Source organism: Sarcophilus harrisii, chromosome 1 (assembly GCF_902635505.1).
Source record: "Sarcophilus harrisii chromosome 1, mSarHar1.11, whole genome shotgun sequence".
Classification (NCBI taxonomy): domain Eukaryota; kingdom Metazoa; phylum Chordata; class Mammalia; order Dasyuromorphia; family Dasyuridae; genus Sarcophilus; species Sarcophilus harrisii.
In genome coordinates this window covers 128,554,646-128,575,946 of record NC_045426.1, presented here as the reverse complement: position 1 = coordinate 128,575,946, position 21,301 = coordinate 128,554,646, and the positions used below count along the sequence as shown (strand labels likewise).

General features: G+C 33.7%; 1 protein-coding gene across 2 annotated transcripts in view; it reads right to left on the bottom strand.

Annotated features, from left to right (window-relative positions):
- WDR70 (WD repeat domain 70) overlaps positions 1 to 21,301 on the bottom strand; it is a 297,258-nt gene that overhangs the window by 219,717 nt on the left and 56,240 nt on the right. For both annotated transcript variants that reach the window (XM_031964247.1, XM_031964252.1), the window contains exon 8: positions 13,641 to 13,794. In XM_031964247.1, coding sequence (XP_031820107.1) covers positions 13,641 to 13,794 — 154 coding nt within the window. The remainder of the gene's footprint in view (positions 1 to 13,640; positions 13,795 to 21,301) is intronic.

Here is a 21,301-nt window from a genome sequence, read left to right as displayed (position 1 = left end):
ATTCCAGTATAACAGAACCACAATCAGAATCAGAGAAGCCACAAGCTTCCCTATAAATGGAAAGGAAGTATTGGAATACGATATTCCAAAAGGCTAAGGACTATGTTACAATCAAAAATCACCTACCCAGCAAAACTCAGTGTAATTTTTTCAGGGGGAAAATGGATATTTAATGAAACAGAATTTTTGAACATTCATGATGAAATACCAGAGCTAAATAGAAAATCTGATATTCAAATAAAATATTCAAAAGAATCATAAAAAGGCAAATATGAAATAATAATCGTAAGCATCTCAAACTGTTTATATTCCTATAAGGAAATTTGATACAACTTCTAAGAATTTTATCTTTATTGTGAAAGTTAAAAGGAGTTTACATAGATAGATGGAATAGGTGTAAGTTTTATTATATTGGAATGATCGCTAAAAAAATAAAAAATAAAGGGCTGAGAAAGAAGGATGCAACTAAAGTTCTCCTTAGGTGAAGTTTTAGAGTTCTAAACCCTTTCAACAATTAAAGACCAAAAAATAAAAAATTTTCGTTGATGCTATACATTGCTGTCTGGTAATACTCACTGTCTCATTAATTCTTCAGATACTATGTTATTTCAAGTTTCAGTGCCATAGAACAACAACAAGAAAATATAATGAAGAAATGATGTGATAATTAGGAAAAATAATGCAATTTTTGTGCTATAAAGAACATCTGAACACACACGAGGAGAAAAGGACTTGCCTATCATATGCCAGACACTCTTCTAAGCATGTATAAATATTATCTCATTTGATACAACTTTTTCATTTTGCAATTGAAGAAACTAAAACATAAAGTAATTAGATGGCTTTCCCAAAGTAACACAGTGAATTAGAGGTAAGACGAGAATTAAAACACAAGTCTTCAGTTTTGTAGTTTAAAATATTTACTACTATAGCATACTGTTATCAGAGATTCACAAACCAGTTAGAAAAATACTCAATTGTAGAGGGCAGGAATTTTGAAGACGTATACAAAGATACTTAAAACAAGGTGTTAACTCAGCGGAATTAATGAGATAATGATTCTCTAGGTCACATATATCTAGTATGATATAATCACTCTAATTGGCATATACTCAGTATGTTGTAATGATATTATTGTAATAGGGTATTTAAGGGCTAAAAGAACTGAGGTGGGTCAGTCAGTCAGAGGGAACAGACTGTGCAGGACACAGGCTGAGTCAGACTGGGACGGACTGCGAGAATAAAGACTTTAGACTCTATTCCAGATTATCCTCATGGTGACTATCCTGCTGAGACCAAGGCCTGTCCGGAGGACCTCCAGAAAGCTAGCCTGGACATTACATTTTGGTGCCCAATGTGGGCCACTGAAAGAAGCACACTACATTTTGAGGCTCTGCACATAAGGACCTACACTCAGCAGTTCGATCATAAGTTCAGTGGAGAAGTCCCTATGACCCAGAAATAGGGTGAGTACAAAAACAGACAAGCAGAAACGTTGGTAAGAGCTAAACTAGTCACTTTTGTTTTTCAGCTGAAAAGGGGCAAATACTAAGAAAAGAGCCTTCCCCACTCCAAGGGAAGTGTGTAGAATGCATAGTTAGGTTAATAAAGAAGCAATATTTGTTGGTAACTTGGGAGCAGATCATTAGACTCTTAAAAATATAAGAGTGCCCATATCCTTGGTTCTGTAAGGAAGAAAAATTAGAGCTAGATAAGTGGAAACTAGGGGGAGAGCAACTATTTGAATATTATGAAGATTATGGTCCTGATTCAATTCCTGAGAAAACATTCTATATATATACACAACATAATACAATTGACTTTAAGGAATTCCACAAGTTTTAAAATAAGGAAAAAGGAGAAAGAGCAGGAGAGGGATGGTACTGACAAAGCAGCTGAAAAGCATGAAGAATTTGACAAGAAAAGAGTTAAATAGAGTCTGATGAAATTAAGGAGTGTGGTGATTCCAAGCAGGAGCCCTTAGGGCATTCCCCATCTCATGACCCTCTCCCCTCAATTTCACCTTCATGTGTGGAAGAAGGAAAAATGGGAGGGGCAGTGACACCATCAGTACCACCCATGCAGCAGCTTTGTCCACCTATGACAAGATTACAAAAGGCACTAGTTAAAGCTAAAAAATGAAGGACAGGATACATCTGATTTTAAAATAGAAGCATACCCTGTGATTGAAGAGTTTGATTCTTCAGGTCAAGAAAAAAGAAGATACACTCCTTTTAATCTGAAAATTATGAAAGATCTGAAAAAGGCTTGCACTCTTTATGGGTCTACATCTTCTTATATTAAGATTTCATTAGAGAATTTGGCTTATGAAAATTTTAACCCCTAGTGATTGGAAATCTATAGCAAAGATATGTTTAGACCAAGGCCCATCCACAGAACCGCCAGAAAGCTAGCCAGGCCATTACAATCAATAACTAATTTATTTAACTATGATAAGTACTATGGTGGAGTGTCTACAGAGGTCCCTTCAAAGTCAAGAAGACCTGGGTTCAAGTCCTACCTTTGACAATACTAACTATAGGACCCAGGGCAAACCACCTCATGTGTCAGAGGTCCAAGCATTAAAAAGAAACCTATTAAAATGTCTATCTACATTACTAAATGGTTTTCCTCACCAGGAACTCCCTATGGTACTGAAATCATAGGTTTGTTTTTTAAAAAAGTCTGTTACTGCTTTTTTCTTAAAGTCTATAAAAAAACACATTATTATATGCAAAGTCTCATTATTATGAATATATAGCAATTCCATAATATAAAGTTGGCAATATTTTTGTCCATTACTTTATAACAAATATTTTGAAGATATGCTTAAATTACTCATAGTTATCAATTCACTCTCACATATAATTTTTTTTGGAGATGGATGGTCTTGTTTTCATCTGGAAAGGGAATTCTCACTGAATAAATTCCCTCTCCCAATGAAATCAGCAACTGCTTTGCAGTTTAGAGTCTTAAGAGAGTTGTTTAGGCAACTAAGAGATAAAATGATTGACCCAGGATCCCACAGGAATCCTAGTTTTTGCCAAAAACTAGACTTGAACCCTGGTCTTCCTAACTAAAGACAGCTCTCTATTCATTTTGCCACATTGCCTCAAAAAAATTTTTATCACAGCAACCAGTCTTACTACTAAAATTTATAGAAAATCTTTAGACATACTCATCAATTCAACAACCAAAAATGCTTAAAAAATAATTAAAATATATCATAAAAGCAAATATATACCCACAGTAAAAATACATGTAACATACTCATTAGGCCTTTTAAAAAATAAAAGATTGGACAAACACAGAGACTATGCCTCAACAAAGTAATGTCTTTCTAAGGTTTTAAGAAAAAATCGCAATTTTTGCTTTCTCTTAAATACTGATGGCTGATTATACTGAGAGGAAAATGGAAGATCAGGTTAAAATTAGCAACTCAAAACTGAAGTCTCACTAACTTCTAAGATTAATGTGGAAAGGAGGAGGCTTGGTCCTGGGAAAATCTGGTCTTATTCTGTCAGTGTGTTCCATTTCTCTAGGAAAATAGCTTTCAAAATTTACTTGAAATTCCAAAACTATTTGCTAAATTAATGAAAAATCAGAGGTTCCATATACTAGTGTTATAAAGAAGATACTTTTCATTTCACTCATCACATCTAAGAAAATAGGATGCTCTTCACGTTTATCAACTACTTAACTTGGCTCATAATAGAGACTTGAATATTTATAGATTTGATTTGAAAAAGTTTTCTAGAAAACTTAATGTACAAGATAAATTTCAAATGTATAAATGATTTAGAAATAAAGGTTCATATAAAATAATAAAGCAAGAAAGAAAATATCTCGGAATAAATTATGGATATGAGAAGGTTATACGACCAAATACAGGATAAAGATCATATTATTTTAAAAACATAAAATTGAAAAACTTTTACAAAAAGAAACAAAAAGTAGTTTAAAATTAGAAGTAAATGAGGTAACTGACCAAAAAAAAAAAACCTTGGAAGCAAATTTTTCCAATAAAGATTTAATAATTAAGCTACATTAAAAAAAAATGAATCAAATATAAAATGACAGCCATTTCCCGATAATTTTTTTTCTTACTGAGTTTTTTCAATAAAGACATCTTTAAATTTTTCAAAATACATGCAAAGATAATTTTCAACAAAATTCATCCTTGCAAAACCCTAAATTTTTCACCCTTCTTTCCCTTCATTCCTCTCCAGATAGCATCTAAGTTAATTAAACATGTGCAATTTTTCTAAACACATTTCCACATTTATCATGCTGCATAAGAAAAATCAGATCAAAAGAGGAAAAAAATGAGAAAAAAAAACACAAGCAAAACAAGAAAATCATCTTATAAAAGTGCATAATTTTAAAACCCCTATCCATTCATTGAAAGAAAGAGGGGGGGTGGGGAGGGAGGAAAGAGAGAGGAAGGAAGAAAGGGAGAAAGGGAGAAAGGAAGGGAGGAGGGAGGAAGGAAGGGAGGGAGGAAAACAAAACATTTAAGCAAAGTCAATATTATGTAATTTTAAGGAATTTGATCTATGTAGTTATTCTCTATATTATTTGGAACTACTCAAGAAAATTCTTATGTCATTGCTATATCTTGACAATGACAGCCTAATTTTCATGACAATTGTACTCATTTGTACCAACAAATTCAATTTCAATTCAGTTATTTTCAGCCATATTCAACTCTTTGTGACCCCATTTTTTAAGCAAAGATACTGGAATGGTTTGCCATTTCTTTCTCCAGCTATTTTACTGATGAGGAAACTGAAGCAAACAGGATTAAGTGACTTGCCCAGAATCACACAGTTGGTTAGTAAATGAGATCAGATTTGAATTCAAAATGAGTTGTTTTGACTGCAGACCCAATAATCTTCTAGCTGCCCAAGATAGTTGTACACATTATCCACACAGAATTTCATTCTTTGGAATGGTCAAACAATACAAGTTAAAAGTTATTTCCTTAAAGGTGACTGACCTGAAGGTGCTCACTTCAAAAAATGAAAGGATGGGAGTTTTGTCCCATAAAAAAGAGCATAGGGTGCAAATACTCTCACTATCAGAACATGCATTCAAAGTTGTTTTCTTAATAGAGGTGATAGACTACTTTGTATAAAACCATTTTATGCTATAACAAATGGAATAGCAAGATGATTTGCCTAGGTTGGCAAGATAAAATGTAATTGCAGAAGTTTTATTGCTCTTTGAAACTAACCGGGCTATCTAGTTATTACATTTATCACTTATCTCCTCTTTAAAAAAATGTTGCCTAATCAATTCCTGATTCCAATTCTTATTCAGTTATCTCATCAAATAATTAAAATCCAAGTTTCCTGCTTTCTCCAAAGTCTAAGAACCTGATTATGGTTTTATACCCCTCATTACCAAAGCAACTGTCTCATTACCAGACTCCCAACCTCCAATCTTTCTCCTTTTTCCTTCTTTTTGTACAGATTTTCTCCTCTCAACTCTGTTAGTTGCCTAATACCATCTGAATGAACTACAAACTGAGTAAGTACCCTTCACAAACTAGTCCCAATCATCCTATCTAGGTTTATTTATTGCTAAAATTGTTAGAAGGAAGAAGTTTATGAGAAATGATAAAATTACCAATTTGGACAATTTAATAGGAAACTCAAAAATCAACAGAAGCCACAAGCAATAATTGAATTGATGCAAAGCAAAACTGGAAACAGACTCCAGAAATCAGAGAATTATCTACATTTTATTTCTTTATTATTTTATTCAGATCTGGAGGAAAGATCATGAAATAGCAATCTCAAGAGACTTGGAGGAAAAATAAACTGAAAAATATATTCCAGGAAACTAGCAAAAAAAAATTCCCAGAATTAGAAAAAATAGGCAACAAAATACAACAGGACCTTGAAAAGAAAAAATTCAAGATTTAATTTTTTTTTTTATGCAAACATCTGATTATGTCACTTCTTTGCTCTTTTTTAAAATTCTCTAGGACACAGTATAGTTGAACTTCGGTGCCTGAGCAGGCATAATTGGCACAGCTCTAAGTCTCCTTATCTGAGCAGAGCTTGGCCAACCTGGAACTCTAATCGGCGATGATCAAATCTACAACATTAATTAAGAAGGTTGAAATAAATTAATTTCAAAAGACATTTTAAAACCTTTATCATCCATTGAACTCTTTTCAAGAGAGAAAGAGAAAGAGAGAAAGAGAGAGAGAGAGAGAGAGAGAGAGAGAGAAAGAAAGAAAGAAAGAAAGAAAGAAAGAAAGAAAGAAAGAAAGAAAGAAAGAAAGAAAGAAAGAAAGAGAGAGACTTGAAATAGTCCGCTAAGCACATGGGATGCAAAAAGAAAATAAAAAGACACACAGTCTTGTCCTCAAAGAGTTTACATTCTACAATTTCATTGAGAATGGGGGCTCAAGAAGTATCTATCTAACAATTTTCTTTATGCTTTTTTATAAGAGATAGCCATTTGAAAAACATTCAAACTTTGTAATGCTGAAAGAGGCATACAATCAAAGAACTTTTCAAAGTCAAAAATTCTCAGAATAAAACAAATATAAAAATTCACATTTCCAAAATCAAAATAAACCATTTCTAAAAAGATAGGAAAACCCTCAAAGTAATGAATTCCCTAAACCACTAAATGTTAAAGAATGTTATTTCAAGAATAATAAAGGGGTAGAAAAGGGGAAAGAAAAGCAAAAAGCCAAGCACCATTTCACTAATAAAAGGGAGTTTCAAGTTTCAAAAAAAAACAAAACAAAACAAACCTACATAGTTATTAATAGTTAAGAGTTTTGTTTGGAGTGATATTAGTACAATAACAAAAATGTAAGTGTTTCTTTCTGATTAAAATTACAGAATCAATTAATATTCATATAAAGCCAAATGTAAATAGTCAAGAGTCACAAGTTCAAAATCCAACAATATTCCATTTACACGAAATATTTAATCCAGAAATATTTAAATAGATTTTAAAACTGATGGTGGTCCAAAATTTGCCAAACTACTACCAAATCACACACACACACACACACACAAAGAGAAGGACAAAGCTTAAGTATAATCAAAAAACATTACCAAAGGGAAAGAAAGGCATTATCTTACATGAAAAAGTACTATGTAAAATGACAATATAAAAATTTTTAATAAACATGCATCTAGTTATCCTAAATTTATATGTATTAATGAAAATTTCATAATCTTGAAAGAAGAAACCATTATAATATCAATAATAATGGAAAATTTTAATACCTCCTTTATAAGAAGATAACAATTAAATTACAAATTTAATAGAGCAGTTGGTAGGACTGGAACAAGTATAAACATTTTGAAGAGCAATATGTAAATAGAAAAATCAGTTAAAAAAGCAGTCATACCTTTTAACCTAACAAACAGTATTAGTATTTTATCCTAACAGGATCACAAAAAGTTATAAAAAAAAGGATGTATCTATACAAAAATCCTTTTTGCTACTTTATTTCAAATGGGGGAAAATATGGAAACAAACCATATATTCAATAAATAGAGAATGGCTAAACACAAGATAGTACATTAATACCATGCAATGAAATATTATAATACCTCAAAAACTTATAATAAAAAATACAATGAAATATGGAAAAACCTAAAGGACATGAGTAGAAGTGAAATTAGTAGAACTAGAACTAATCACAATTATTAAAATTTATAAGGAAACAAAATAGAAAGTAGCATAACTTAACATTTAAAAAGTAATAATAATAAAAGTAACAATAATAACTTGTATTCATAAAGTGCTTTGAGGCTTACAATTCATTTTACAAATATAATCTCATTTTATCCTTATAAACCTAGGAAGCAATTGCTATTATTATCCGCATTTATCACATGAGAAAACTTGGGTAGGCAGAGATAAATGCCTTGCCCAGAGTCACAAAGCTAGTGTGTGAGGCTGGGTTTGAACTCAGGTCTTTCTGATTCCAGGTCCAAGGCTGAACAAATATTTTGGGATGGAGAGTTCATTTTAATATGAATTTTTGTGCATCTACGTTGCTAAAAATAAATAAATAGTTTTTTCTATCACCTTTGCCACCCTTATGGGTGTTGGGTGAAATTTCACATTCATTTTAATTTGCGTTTCTCAAATTACTGGTAATTTGGAGTAGTTTTTCATGTGGTTATAAATAGGTTGGGTTTCTTCCCTTGGTAATCATTTGTTCATGTCCTTGAATCATTATTAAACAACTGGGGGATGGTTCTTTTTCTTATAAATTCAATCAGTTCCTTATATATCACAGAAATAAAGTCTTTATTAGATAAACACTGTGAAGATTTTTTTCTCTCAATTATTTCTCTTTTAATCTTAGTTTTATTAAATATGTGTAAAACTCACTTTAATGTTACATAATCAAAATTAGTCATTCTGTTTTCAATGATTCCTTGTTTGATCATGAACTTTCCTCATATTCATGAATCTGATAAGTCATTTTTCCCCACAATTCTCTTTGTTTATGATATGATATTTTATATCTAAGACATATAACTATTTGAAACTTTTTGTCACAGAGTCACTTCAGTCATAATCTGATTCTTCGGGACCTCATTTGGGATTTTCTTGACAAAGACACTGGAATGTTTTCCCATTTCCTTTTCTAAATTACTTTACAGATAAGGACACTGAAAGATACAAGGTTAAGGGACTTGCCCAAGATCAAACAGATAGTGCCTGAAGTCATATTGGAACTCATAAAGATAGGTCTTCCTAACTTCCAAGCTTTATGTTCTATCCCTTGTACCACCTAGCTGCCCATTTGAAACTTATCTTTGTATAAAGTATGAGGAAAGGAGCAAAATAGGTATATTAATGTACTGTTGGTGAATTTGTAAGAGGGTACAACCTTTCTGGAAAGCAATTTTGGAATTACATACAAAAAGCTGCTAAATATAGCATGTATGTCCTTTGATCAATGTTCAAAAGAAATCAAAGTAAAAAGAAGTTCTTTATGTTTAAAAACACTTTCAGCAGCTCTTTTTCTGATGCAAACATACACACACACACACACACACACACACACACACACACACGATGTCTATCAGTTGAAGACTGGCTAAATAAGTTGTGGCATGTGAATGCTACTACATTATGAAAACTGAGGAAACAAATTACTTCAAAATGATTGGAAAGACATATGAACTAATACAGAGTGAAGTAAACAAAACCAAAATAGACTTATGTTTTAACAACACATATAAATGGGAAATATTGAGGACTTTTATATTCATTTATAAGCTGACAAAGAATGCAATGAGAACCAAGAGAAAAATTCATACAATAGCAACAACATAGCAAAAACAAACAATTTTAAAAACTAGACGAACTATAATCAATATAATGAACATTCATGAGTTCCAAAAATGGATGATAAAATATTCTATCTATAACAAGGTAATAGATTTGGGAAACACTGTTAAATATACACATTTTGGAACATAGCAATTGAAGATATCTGTAAGGGCTGCTACAGATGGGAAGTGTTACATGCATTTTAATACTGCACTATATGCACTAGTTTTACTTGTTTTACTTTATTACAAAAGATATCTCATGAAATGGAAGATTTACAAATGTAATAATAAACTATACTGATAAAATTTTAAAAAGAAAAAGCTAATTTTAATGTATGATTTTATTCTTTATTATGTATATTTATTTCATCATTTCTCTATTATCAAATTTATAATTTTGAAAAATATGAATAATAGTGATTAATATTCATTAAGTCAGTGGTTTTAACAAATAGATGTTTTTAAAACCAACCAAAATAGAAAGGTCAAGGTTACAAACCTATGTTGTTTGGAAAAAATAAACCTATCTGAATCCCAAGGAAAGCAAGCCAACTTCAAAATTTACTAGATGGTATATGGAGGTATACGTGTGTGTGTGTGTGTGTGTGTGTACATGTATGTGTTAAGTGTATATTTACACACATATATCTTTTTGCCATTTGTTACTTTATTCAGCTTTGCAAATCTTTGTGAATACATAAGCATAAAAACTTAAAAGAAAAATGCAATTTCAAGCCAGGATCACTAGTTGAGATCACATGACTGGTGCGTCTCTGCCACCCAGTGGCAACATCCCAAAACGTCAAGTATACAACCAAGGAATAAAAAGGGGCTAGTGCAGTGTGCATTGTTTTAAAAGCTTTAAAAAGACTTATTTTTCAAATTTGAAGATATGAAGCATTAGCTTTGTCACAAACCCCATGAAAGGATTACAATAACAAAACCGATATAACTATATGCATAGTAAAAAATAAAATCCTACATTATCCAGAAATACAATGAAAAGAGGGCTGGGCCCAGAATCTAAATATCATGGACTTGAGGTCTAATTTGGCCATTTATTCCTTGTGTGACCTTGAGCTCATTCTCTCTCTAGACCTGTTTCCTCCTCGGCAAAATAAAAATAGGATCAGATGATAGCTTACTCTTTAATCCTGTGATTCTCATAAAGGGGAACCAAAAAAGGATAATCTCTAATTTAGAATAACTGCACCTTTGACATAATTATATAACATATATATAGATATACATACACACACACAAGCACATGTAGACATACATATAATATGTACACACATACACATTTTGAATTTTAAAAACTATAAGAAATATAAACAACTTGATTCATACAAACTTCTGAGCTAATTAGGAAAACTTTATACTCAAAGCATGTTCTACTTAGATTTTAATAGGATACACATATTTTTTTAAAGTCCTATTTCCTAAATTTTATAATAAATTCAGGAGTTGTTAATTATTCCTGGACTCGGAAGAGAGATTAAAATTACAGATGTGCCTCATTTAGGCACCTATTTCTGAAAAAACTATTCTTCACTTATCAAATCTAATTACTCAGGCCAGAAGCTGCAATACAAATATCAGTAAAAATAAACATTAAAATAACCATTTAACTATATTTCCCTCTGGGCAAAACCAAAGAAAACAGGAACTGCTGTTTCTGTTATAGGTTCCTATCAGTACAGAAATAACATTTTAAGGAAAATTATAGTATAATCATAATTATTTTGTAATCTGATAATTACCCTAATATTTCCTTCAAGATTTCTCCATCACAATTCATCTCTTTTAATCTCACAGGGCTGTGATCAAAAAGCCACTAGACTGGGCATCTGAAATTCAGGTTCTATATGAAGCCAACTATGGGAATTTTGTGAAGTTACCTCCTTTAAACTTCAGTTTCCTCATTTGTAAAATCCTCTATGGGATGACTATAGGAAGTTCATGATAACATGTAACTTTTTTTTTAAATTGGAAAGGCATGGAAATTCCCTTCTCTAATTATCATCAATCTCATTTGTTGTTGTGTTCTGCTTTCTAGATCCCCCAAGTTGGGGTGACAAAACATACTGTTGCTTTCTAGTGCCTCCACACCAGAGTGATTAAAATATACCGTCCTAGTGGAGAAGTAATGAGGTAGGACTCCTGAGGATGGTGGGGAAATGGAGTCCATTTATTACAAGATCTTTCCCCCTTTTTATACCCTCATATTTTTGTATAATAAAATCACTGGGCATGTGCCCAGTATATACTGCGCATGTGGGACCACATAAACAATTTGCTATTGATTGTAGTTTGCCACCTGGTATCATTCTGCTTCAATCACAACACAGGTTGTCACTGCCCCAACTTCTTAGGAAGGCTGAGAGCCTTTAGGGAAGATGGGGAGTGGAACCAGACATTGTTAGCAGGTTCCCTCTGGGCTGAAGGGTCTTATACCTCACCCAGAGTTTCCCCACTGTCTGTAACCCTCTATCATATGTAAGTGTGGTCTGAAAGAATGATTTGAGGATTTAAAGAAGTCCTGTTCACACAGTCAGCAACATCAGAGGCAGAACCTGAGTCTAGGTTTTCCTGACATTGAGCATCCTTCCACCACCTACTATATACCACACCAGTCTCTCTAGGTAACACTCATGTGAAAGAGGATACAATAGTTCAAGATGAATTTAATATTCATTCCAAGACAGCAAGCATTTCAAAGAAAGGTTCCATAACCTAGTCCATAGCCCACTCATTTGTCCACAACAAATTCTACACCAGTGAATGTTGCCCTATGAGAAATCAGAGGATGATAGGAATGGAGCCAGCTGGGACTTTAGTTTTCATAGAGACCCCCAGAGGCAATGGCTTTACACTAGGTCACACAACTAGCTAGTAAGGGGCTGAAGCCAAATCTCATTCCAGGCTTCCTTGACTCCACCTTCCAAGCTCCTTTCATTGGCCTCTATTTACAAAACTCATTGTGATCTTTTTTGTCTTGTTATATAGAGCAGCATCTACTATTCCCATAGCTAGGAATATCCCATATCGAGCATCTATTATCCTTATCATGGAAAATCATAATTATAATCATATATATGATATCATCATATATGATATATATGATAATCATCATATATGATATATAATCATAATCTACCTAAACTCCTAAAATAGCTTGCCAACCTCTCTACCTCCATCCTAGAAGAAAAAGATTCAACTGAGTGTGACAAAAGATGAACAAATTTTTCTCTTTATCATAATAAGCTCAAAATCTAATTTTACTTGCTTGTTTAATACAAGGAGAATGGACATCTACTCTATACAATAACTAGGTTCTCAAAATTTCTATAACCAATTTTCCACAAAAATCATGCTTTATTTTTATTTTTTTTTCTTAATAGTATTTTAATTTTCCAAATATATGTACAGCTAGTTTTCAACATTCATTTCGGTAAGATTTTGTGTTCCAAATTTTTTTTTCTCCCTCCCTCCTTCACTTCCTTCCTTTCCAAAACAGCAGGCAAGTCAACATAGCTTAAATATGTAGAATCCTTCTAAATATATTTCCCTATTTGTTATCTTGTGAAAGGAAAATTGACAACAACAACAATAAAAGGGAAAAAAACATAAGAGAGAAGAAGCCAATGAACAAAAAAAAGGTGAAAATACTATGCTTCTATTCACATTCAGTCTCCATATTCTCTCTTCATGTGCAGATGGGATTTTCTATCCCAAGTCTATTGGAATTGTCTTGGATCATTGCACTGTTGAGAAGAACTAAGTCTATGAAAGTTGATTATCATATAATCTTGCTATTATTTTGCAAGATTATTTTGCACAATGTTCTCCTGGTTCACTTCAGTCAGCATCAGTTCATGGAAATCTTTCAAGGCTTTTCTGAAATCAGCCTGTTCATTATTTCTTATAGAACAATAGCATTCCATTACATTCATATACCATAACTTATTCAGCCATTCCCCAATTAATAGATGTGCACTCAGTTTCCAATTCAGCACTACAAAAAGAGCTGCTATGAATATTTTTGCACATCTATCATTGCATTTTTAACAAAATGCTCCTTTGGATACTACACAAACCCTTATGAATAGAATTTTATTCTTCAAGGAAAGTAACAACAAAAATATTTTAAGACTTATTCCACTATTTCAATTCCAAATAAAATTAAAGGTACAAATGGGTCTTCAATACCAAGAAAACAATCCAAATAAATAAAGCCATGATTTACAATTTAAGAAATTAGCACTTATAAGTCTGTTTTGGAGTTCATTATATATTGATGCTCACCTTGGTGTTGGCCATGTCCACAATATACTGGTCTCCTTTGACACATTCCATTACTAGGAAGCCATCTCTGTCAAGCACTTTGGCCTGAGAGTTTCCAGACACCACAAGAATCACATCGCCTGTGCTGCTGTATTGCAGTGATTTAATTTGGTGGCTGTGGGGAAAAGAAAACACTCAGATGAAAAGTATTTCTAGGTCTCTAGTTTCTTCAATGATTGGGAACATGGGACAAATTCACCAAAAAAAGCATCAGACAAGAGCTTCTTGCAAGCTTTAAAGGATGAAGCAATACACCAAAAGTCACTATGAGAAAGTTTTCATGATAAAATCTTTATATAATGTGTATGACAGAAATATTCTCAATGAAAAAAAAAAAAGATAAATTGGGTGATTTTTGATCATACTACAGGATGCCCTTTTGGGGCATATGTATATTTAAGCAAGTAAGCTTTCTGTTTCCATTTTTTTAAGCTTTAATATTTCGGTATATGTCAACTACTTTTTTTGGACTGAAATCTGTAGATTTTATTCATGATGGCAATTTCTAGGAAGGAAATTTTATGAGTTTGGTGGAGTAGAAAGTGTTGAATATAGTGTCAGAAGATCTATGTTTGAATAAAAGTTCTGCAGTTCAATACAAAAGGAATCTTAATAATGTGGAATGTATAATTTGTCGGAAAAAAGGGCTTTAAGAGCTTTGCACTAGAATGAGGAGGGACTTATAGAAAAGAGATCAATCAGCAGGCATAAGAAGAAGCCAGTGCAGTGATAGCAAAATAGCAAAAATGGGAATATATTCAGATGTTATAAAGCTATAATATATACGCCTTGGCAATATATGGACATGAGAGCTAAGAGAGCCTGATGCTTCAAGGATAATGTTGAACTTGTGAGCATGAGGAACTAAGAGAATAGTGGTACCTTCAATAGAAATAGGGGTATTTGGAAGGGAGACAACTTGGGGGAAATCTTCAGTTTTTGAACATACTGAGTTTAAAATGAGTAAGGAAATGGCAAACTACTCCAATATAAGGCAACAGAGTTCAAGTTCCAGAACTAACAGTGTCCAAGAAAAGGAGTCAGCAGAACTCTTGCCAGAGAAAGGAGAAGAGGAGAAACCTGTGACACGGCACCTGACATGGCAATGACTCACTAAACAGAAGGGCATTGCTTGACTTGGCATAGGAGAGCCAATAATAGACCCAACAGTCACAGCACAGCACGCCACCACCTGGACCAGAGGTAATGTTTGGTATTGGAAGGCAGAGTGATGTCCTAGCAGAAGGGCCAATGTTTAGGAGGAGAATCAACTAGATCACATTTGAGAAATTACAATCCTTTCAATAATTTCAATCCTTTCCTGCTGGAAAGTTCAATTTCTTTATTGTCAAAGAATCAAACTCTCCTTGTAGATTTATAATCATGTAGGTCATAGATTGCCCATGATGATCACTTACTATACATAAAGCACTGTGCTAAGGGATGCTGTTAGCCAGGGTTCTCAGATATAGGGTCTTGGGCTACCTTTACTAGGATCTGAAAGGAGATACTGGCAGTGTTTTGGATCATTTGGCATGTGACTTTCTATATATCAAAAGGAAATCTATTAAACTATTTACAGTTGAATTAAAGATAAATAGAATGATGCACAGTGCTATAAATACAATTAATATCTTACCAGTGATGATCTACAAGAAAAGGAACAACATAAAAGAAATTCTTAAGGACATGTATGACTAAAAAAGAAAGAGGTACAGTCATGTGATAAAAATGGGATATAATAGATGGATAGTCTAAGTGCTACACAGGTATGCACAGAATTTTTAAAAATCCATAGAAAGCTTAGACACTTAACACTTCCTAGCTATGTGACCCTGGGCAAGTCACTTAACCCCAATTTATCAGCCACAAAAAAAAAAAAATCCATAGAAAGTACTCTAGAGTGTTGGGTAGAACCTTTATGGAGGAGACATGGACATACATCACACAGAACAAAAGAATGTCGATGTTTCACAAATTTATAACTGGAGGGAGTACATACAACAATAATGTCATAGATTACCAAAATACTTTATATATTAACTTGCTTCTACTTTGCCCTTGTAATATCTTAGCACTATATAAATAAGTGCATCAGAATTATAAAATTCTTATTGAACCTAGTGAACTATTCCTAAGATTGGGAAGAGACCTTAATTATAAATAACTTCAGATTGAAGAAAGCTATCAAGATATCAAGTACTTATTAGACATGTACTACAGTATGCTTACCACTGTTCTGGGTACTATGAATACAAAAAAAGTTAAGATACAGAGATCATAATTGTGAGTTTATAATCTAGTATTTAAAAAAAACAACAGGTTCTATGTATCTAATAAACCTCTTGAAAAACTAATTCTCCAAAGGAGTTGTCTTTTTGTTAAAGGACAGCTCAATTCTCCGAGAGCCTCTGGATCATGGCATCTGAAGGAGTTGCAGAGCAGCCTTTGCTGATACAGGTGTTACAGATTGGGAATGAAATAAACTGGAGGCAGAGGGAAGAGGAGAGAGGTCAGACAACACAATGGCCTCACAGTAGGGAGGTCAGAGAATAGCAACTGCCTCTCAGTCTCCTTATATCATCCTCTGACAAAAGGAGATCCATTCTGCAGGTCTGGGTTGGATCGCTAGCAGCCACTGTCAGGTGTATTCCAGAATATGGCGCCTGAACATGGAGTATAAGAAGCATAAGAATTACAATTTTTATTGTAGCAGCAGCGGTTCCAGAGCTATTTGTGAGAAGGATCCTTCCAGAGTTCCTTTGGTAACCCACAGGGAAGGAAAAGAAGAAGAGTCCTGGTAAGACTTTTTTAGTTAGGATAATTAAATGAGCCAACAAATCAAAAAGCTGAGCCAGGAGATTGATGAGAGACTTAAATGCCTGTTCTGACTATAGTCCTCTTCTCTGTTTGAAAGTCTGCTTCCATCATATTTCACAAGATTAATACCTGCTACAACCATCCAGAAGTGATAGTGTTGCTTACATTCCTCAGTGTGCGGACTATGCTGTGGGGGGGAAATCACAGCAAAAAAACAAAAAATGGGGAATTTTTAAGGGGCCGATCAATTCTCCAAAAGCCTCCACAGCTGTGGATCATAGCATCTGAAGGAGTTGCAGGGCAGCTTTTGCTGACACAATGTTCTCTTCCAATGGCTTCACAGATTTCTTTCCAAACTCAAGTTCCTTTTATGTGTGACTGGCTCAATAATCTTTCCAGTCATATATTTTTCTGCAGTATTCTTTATGCAACTTTTCCTACAAAAGATTTCATTTGTAATGTGGGACAGTCTGCTCCTGCCCTTCATGGGGCTCCCCATTTTCACTAGGGTAGTTTCTTCTTAGATTGAATACCCTACTCCTTAACACCATACACCATTACTGAAAACTAAAATAATTTTAAGGAAATGCATTTCTAATAAATACTGCAAAAGTCTCTAACATAAACATTTAAAAAGTCTAATAGAAAAAATAAGTCAAGAAAGAAAATGAGTTGTAACATATCTGATCATAATTATTTTTAAAACACTTGCCTCCATAAAATTTTTCCCCCAAATACAAACACTTTTTATTGTGTGCAACTCTGTGGGAAAATTTATCCTAACAGACTAGTTTTTTTGACCAATATAACATAAACATCATAGATGCATAGTTCTATACAAATGATAACTTCTTTAGTCAACTAAACCTCTGAAATTTTAATTTCAAAAGTGATTTAGAAAAAACTGACATTGCAGGCACGCCCCCAATATAGCAAGTTAATATCACACTATCACCTGACCACCAGAAATAAAACAAATACACAGAAAAAAAATTTCCAAAAAGATATTTTATCTTAATTCAGTGATAAATCAAAATTGCCAAACCATGAGATGAAAGGAAAATTGGCCATAATAAAAATTTATGTAAGGGGGAAAAAAAGAATAGAACCTCATTTATTTTTTAAATGAGATATATTAGAATTAATACCAGTCCCAGAGTCAGACTAGGCCATGTATTTGAATATTTTCAAAGTATCCAGGTCAGCAATTGGTGTCCAGGAATTAAATAAAAAGAACTTCCAATGTGGACACTTTCTCCACAGATGTAGATCAATAGTTTGTAACTTTAAGTGTGTTGGTCATATAGCTAGTATACTTCTAAAAAACACAAGCTCAATTTTTCTTCTATCCACTATGCCAAATTCTGCATATACACACTTACATAAGTGTACATTTATATATTAGATAAAGATATCCATGAACAAAATTACATATGTATATATATACTTAGATTTATCACATTGTTTTTCTCTAAACATATTAGCCAGACATTTACTACTCAAGAATTACACATTGTCCACTACTTGTGAAATTCTGAAATTCTAGATGACTGTTCTCAAATTATCAGCACTTCAAAAAGCTTCTTCCAGAGTGGTAAGATTCACAACATCAATTCTACAGGCAATGACAACTCAAAGGAAGCTCTTAGTGCCTTCAGCAATTCATCATAATGGGGAAAAAAATTGGTTTCATCAAGGTAGAAAAGATCAAAGCAGCTCAAAGAGCTTAAGTTTCAAAATATCTATTTCACTTAGGACGGAAGCTCAGAAAGGCAAAAGACGGGCTAGCTTCAGAGTACAGAATGAGTGCTAGGAGATCTCAAATGGAACAAAGACTTCCTCAGGAGACATGGGAAGGGTGCTGTTTGGCAAAGTTTTGAACTAATTATCAAATTTAAATTTATACCAACTGAAAAAATTGAACAAAATAAGTACATGTTACTTGACGTCCCCAAACACTATGATCATGAGCTGGGAGGGATAATGACCACTCAGAATCATTAATGAATATACTGTTTAAAATGATAAGCTACTACAAAAATGGAATGGACAAATCAAATTACAGAATATCCTCTTCTTAACAATAACCAGAGCAAAGCAAATAAACATATTCTATTCAAGATATGTTAATTTTTTTTCAGGTCAGGAAAATCTAGCTCACTAGCTATGTTATTCTGGGCAAACCACTTAACCTCTGTCTCAGTTTCCTCATCTTTAAAATGAGGATATAATAGTGCCTACCTTTCATGATTGCAAAGATGATGTTACTTTTCATAAGCAATAAGAAATGAGATTATACTTTTAAAACATTCTGCAAACCTTAAAGCAGCATATAAATATAATTATTACTAGACTAGAAAAAAATTCATTATATTTCATTTATGTTACTGGTTTTCTCAGCAAGGTCTTCAGGCCCACTAAAACAAAGATGTGTGCCCCTAAAGATCCCTTTGCCACCTTCTCCTTAATTGCACAAACCACAATGTGAAAAAGATGTCATTAGAATACTCAGGGTTAAAGGGAATTAAAGACCCTGTTCAAATGTTATCACATCAGCTTCTCAAGTTACTGACTAAACAACTAATATTGTGATCAAAGAGAACAGAACACCAATCTGACAGTAACCAAGAATCATAGGGAAGTAAATTAATGTACTCTCAAGCAGTAATATTAATATCAATCCAAAGGATTAGTGACATTGCACAATTCTTTCTATGAAGTTATTCCTGGGGAGGAGTCAGGTGCAGAGTGAGGAGTCACTTTTAAAGCATGTGTTGCCCAGCTAGCAGAACAAGCTGGGACACGCACTGCTGATAAATAAATACAGCTGTTCAGGGCTGTCACTTGAGGCTCAAGAGCCATGGAATCTCATTCCAGTCACTATGACCTCGCCATAGGAATTAGTTAATACTGGAAGCAAATCACTATTAACAATTGTAACTGTTCCTAAAACACTGTAAAGTAAGTTATATATCCATTATGAGGCTTTGTTTCCATCATAACTGGTCAAAATTCCCAGACTTTCGAATCTCAGTTAGAAACTGAAAAAGTTTTCTCAAAACATGCCTTAGGCCTGTGTGTTACATTCTTAGCCAGGTAGTGAAGCAATAATTTGAAGTCAGTCCACAAACATTTATATGCCTCTGTTTTGTGCCAGACACAACAGAAATACAAAGAAAATCCCCTCCTTTTTCCCCAAAACAGTCCCTATTCTATCTATGGATTACAATGCTATAAGCACTGGGTACAGAGAGAGGTACCCCTTTACAATCCACAATCAGTTTCAGGTCTGAAATTCAGGACAATCTGTCTATGGGAATGGGTACTAGCTATGTAATGAGCAAGGAACAAATTCCTGAAGCAAATGATAGTTGCACAAGTTTGATCTCAGGAACAGAGCAAGGACTCAGTCCTAGCCTCTAATTCAGTGTGGAAGCTGTAGTGAAATAACCAAGACAGGACTCCTAATTCAAATGGGAGCCAGCAATTCAGGAATTCTGGATTAGCATCAAGCAACTACAGGCTCCTTTCCCACTTTACTCTTAATGAGCCACCTCCCAGCTGGCTAATAGCCTCTGAGTCCAAGGAGGTTTAAAACTTCAAAATAAGAATATACCAACAGACCCAAACCTGAGTCAGGAACTTGCATAGTTCAGATTAGGAGAGTGGGGAACAGACCTCACCCCAGACCAAGAAGTGCTCTGAGCCTTTTAAGTCCGAAGTCCAAAAGCAGGGTGCTGTGAGAGATTTATTTGGAAATGTTCTCTATTCGAATGAGTATTGGTCAATTTGATAGAAACACATCTTTCTGTCTAGAACGCCCTAGAGCTATGAGCTGCAGATTCTAAATTGACTTCCTTAATCATAGGAAGTTAACTAAAGGCCTTCCATCCTTGTTTTTTCCTCGTCATGGTGACCAAGCCCAGCAGAGCAGGGATGACAAAGTCCCCCAAAACATTTTTGTACCACCGCGCCATCTAGCTGCTCATATAAAAATGAATTTAAAAAATAAATGAGATGGTGCAGCTAAGTGGTGCAGTGGATAGAGCACTAGCCCTGAATTCAAGAGGACCTGAGTTCAAATCTGGCCTCAGACACTTAACTCTTCCTACCTTGTATGACTCTGGGTAAGTCACTTAACCCCAATTGCCTAAGCAAAAAAAAAGTCAAAAAAATAAAAATAAATAAATAAATGAGTGATAAAGGAAAAATGGGAAAAGAAGCAAGAGTTAAAAAGGAAAGTTATAAAAAGAGTATTCACAGTTTGAATAAAAGAGGCACAAAACACTGCTGAAGAAAATTCTTGAAAAATTAGAATTGGCCAAATGGAAACTAAGGATTCTGAAAAATCAAGAAATGAAAAAACAAAGCAAAAATACTGGGGGGGGGGGGGGGGGGGGGGGGAGGGGGGGGGGGGGGGGAAGGGGAAACAGAAAAAACATGAAATACCTCCTAGGAAAAAACTGATTTGGAAAACAAACTGCGAGGAGATAATTTAAGAATCAATGGACTGACAAAAAGAAAAAGAAAAATCAATTGACTATCTAAAAGCCAAAAACAACAACAAAAAGGAGTCAAGACATCATATTTCAAAAAAAAAAATTACAAAATGTCTAGGTAGCTGAGAACCACAAGACAAAATAGAATTCTTAAATATCTACCACCTCCTGACAGAAATCTCAAAATGAAAATTCCAAAGAATATTGTAGCAAAAATCCTGAGCTACTAGGTAAAGAAAATACTGCAATCAGAAAGAAAAAAAATTGAAGCACCAAAGAATCACAGTAAGAATCATAAGAGAT